At 36.2% G+C, this 2,500-nt stretch overlaps 1 protein-coding gene across 1 annotated transcript in view; it reads right to left on the bottom strand.

Moving 5' to 3' along the window:
- LOC113803833 (spondin-1) overlaps positions 1-2,500 on the bottom strand; it is a gene marked incomplete in the record, with an annotated part of 519,699 nt that overhangs the window by 355,586 nt on the left and 161,613 nt on the right. Inside the window, 1 exon segment of the mRNA XM_070134990.1 lies at positions 965-1,154. Coding sequence (XP_069991091.1) covers positions 965-1,142 — 178 coding nt within the window.

The following is a 2,500-nucleotide window of genomic DNA, read 5'->3' as shown; positions in this document are numbered from 1 at the left end:
AAACGCAAGAATTAAAACAGAAAAGAGGAGGAGGAAGAGGATAAAAACGAGGATAAAGATTACAACAAGAAAGAGGAAGAGGAGGAAGAAGTAGAAGAGAAATAGAAGAAGAACGAAAATCAAAACAGAGAGGAAAAGAAGTAAGAAACAGGAATAAAGAAAAGAAAGAAGGAGGTGAAGATGGGGAGAAGGAGAAAGAGACGACAGGCCTTTGCAATTTGAAATGCAATATCTGCTGATGACGTAATGAAGGTCTTTGAAGATGGCGCCGCTGTGACGTCACGGAAATATCATGTAGAGGATGGGATCTTAAGTCACTTTATTCGGATTTTAAGTCACTTTATTCGGATCTTAAGTGACTATTCGGATTTTAAGTCACTTTATTCGGATTTTAAGTGACTTTATACGGATTTTAAGTGACTTTATTCGGATTTTAAGTGACTATTCGGATTAAAACTTGCTTAGGAATTAGTTTGGCGGCGACAGAAAGTTATAGGGATGAAGTTGTAGCGTTGGTGATGTTATGATATGATGATCAGAGGCGATAACGATTTTGGTTTATTTGATAAGTATGATGCGGTTGTGACGATCATCATAAGAGGATGAATAATGGTGATGTGTCAAGTATCATTTTGTGTGTGTGAGTGTGTGTGTTCTGAGATGGTGTCATCTTCGGTTAAGAAATCTGTCACTGTTTTTTTTTATCTATTAGTATACAATGAGAGTGTATTTACATCATATCACTCAATGCATAAAATACACACACACCACACAAACAAACCCTAAAACGTACACAAACTACTCGTATACACCCCCCTCCCACCCCCCCACCCCCACACATATACAGACATTTCCAACAAATAATCACAAACAATCATAAATCCAAAAACCCAAAAGCAAACAAGAAAAAAAAGAAGAAGAAAAAAAAAAAGAACAAGCAACAACAACAAACACCTGGACTCACCTGTGTACACCTCCCCCGGGAAGTACTTATTAGGGTTGCCACTTATGCTAATCTTAAAGGAATTATCTCCTGGTGTCTTGGGGGCGCTGGTGCTTAAGGGGGCTCGGCGGCATTTACTGGCCAGTCCTGCCGGAACGAGGACCGCCCACAAGCAAGCCCATATCCACGCCCACTTCATAATGACGCCCACCTGAGAGAGAGGAGAGAAAGAGAGAAAAAATTAATGGGTTTGACAATAATATCAATGATAATGATAATGATAACAATAATAATAATAATGATAATAATAATAGTAATAATTATATTGATAATGATAATAATGATAATAATAATGATAATAATAATAATAATAATAATAATAATAATAATAATAATAATAATGATAATGATAATAATAACGATAATGATAATAATAATGATAATAATAATAATAATGATAATAATAATAATAATGATAATAATGATAATAATAATAATAATAGTAATAATGATAATAATAATAACAATAATAACAATGACAATAATAATAATAATAATAATAATAACAATTATCATTCGGGAGTTGTTGTTTTTTTATTATTGGTAGTAGTGGGGCTGATGCTTGTTCTATGGGGCTTTATGCTTAAACAGCGGGTGGCGTAATATTGCTTCCTTGTGGGGAAGGGCGGGTAGCGTTGTATTACGTTCAAAGTTCGAACGACTGGAGTTTTGCCAAGAAGGTCGCTGAGACAGTCTGTACCCAAAGTTCAGGAGTATCATTGTTGATGGTAATATATATATATATATATATATATATATATATATATATATATATATATATATATATATATATATATATATATATATATATATACATCACACATACACACACACACACACACACACACACACACACACACACACACACACACACACACACACACACACACACACACATATCACACACACACACACACACACACACACACACACACACACACACAAACACATCACACACACACACACAAACACATCACACACACACACACACTAAACAGAAAAATAAAACAGAGAGTTAAAACCCCCAACAGCCTGTGTTCACTCCCTCATCTCCCGGAAGCCTGATGCTGCATCTCCGCCTCATTCCTGAAGCGGGGGATGACTGACACGCGTCCAGGGCGGAGGAGGAGCGAAAATAGGAGGCAGAAAAATACAAAAATCTTGGTTTAAGCCTTCACTCTTTAAGTCTCTCGTGGCCGGCCGACCGTATTTGTCCGTGTGTGTGTAAGCGTGAGGGTTTTCGTTGTTAAGGGGAGTGAACTTGCTTTTGGTTGCTCAGGCTTGCTTTTGCTTGCCTTTGCTTGCTCTTGCTTGCTTTTGCATGACCTTGCTTGCTTTTGCTTGCTTTTGCTTGACCTTCCTTGTTTTTGCTTAATCTTGCTTGCTGCATCTGCTACGCTCGAGTTTGTCTATTTCCGCGTTTTTATTCTTTTATTTTATTTTTTATTTATCATTTATTTATTTTGCTTTTTATTTTACTTTTCTGTTCTGCTTGAG

Source organism: Penaeus vannamei, chromosome 20 (assembly GCF_042767895.1).
Source record: "Penaeus vannamei isolate JL-2024 chromosome 20, ASM4276789v1, whole genome shotgun sequence".
Lineage (NCBI taxonomy): Eukaryota > Metazoa > Arthropoda > Malacostraca > Decapoda > Penaeidae > Penaeus > Penaeus vannamei.
The sequence above is the reverse complement of the archived record's forward strand: the minus strand, read 5'-3'. Positions and strand labels throughout refer to the sequence as shown.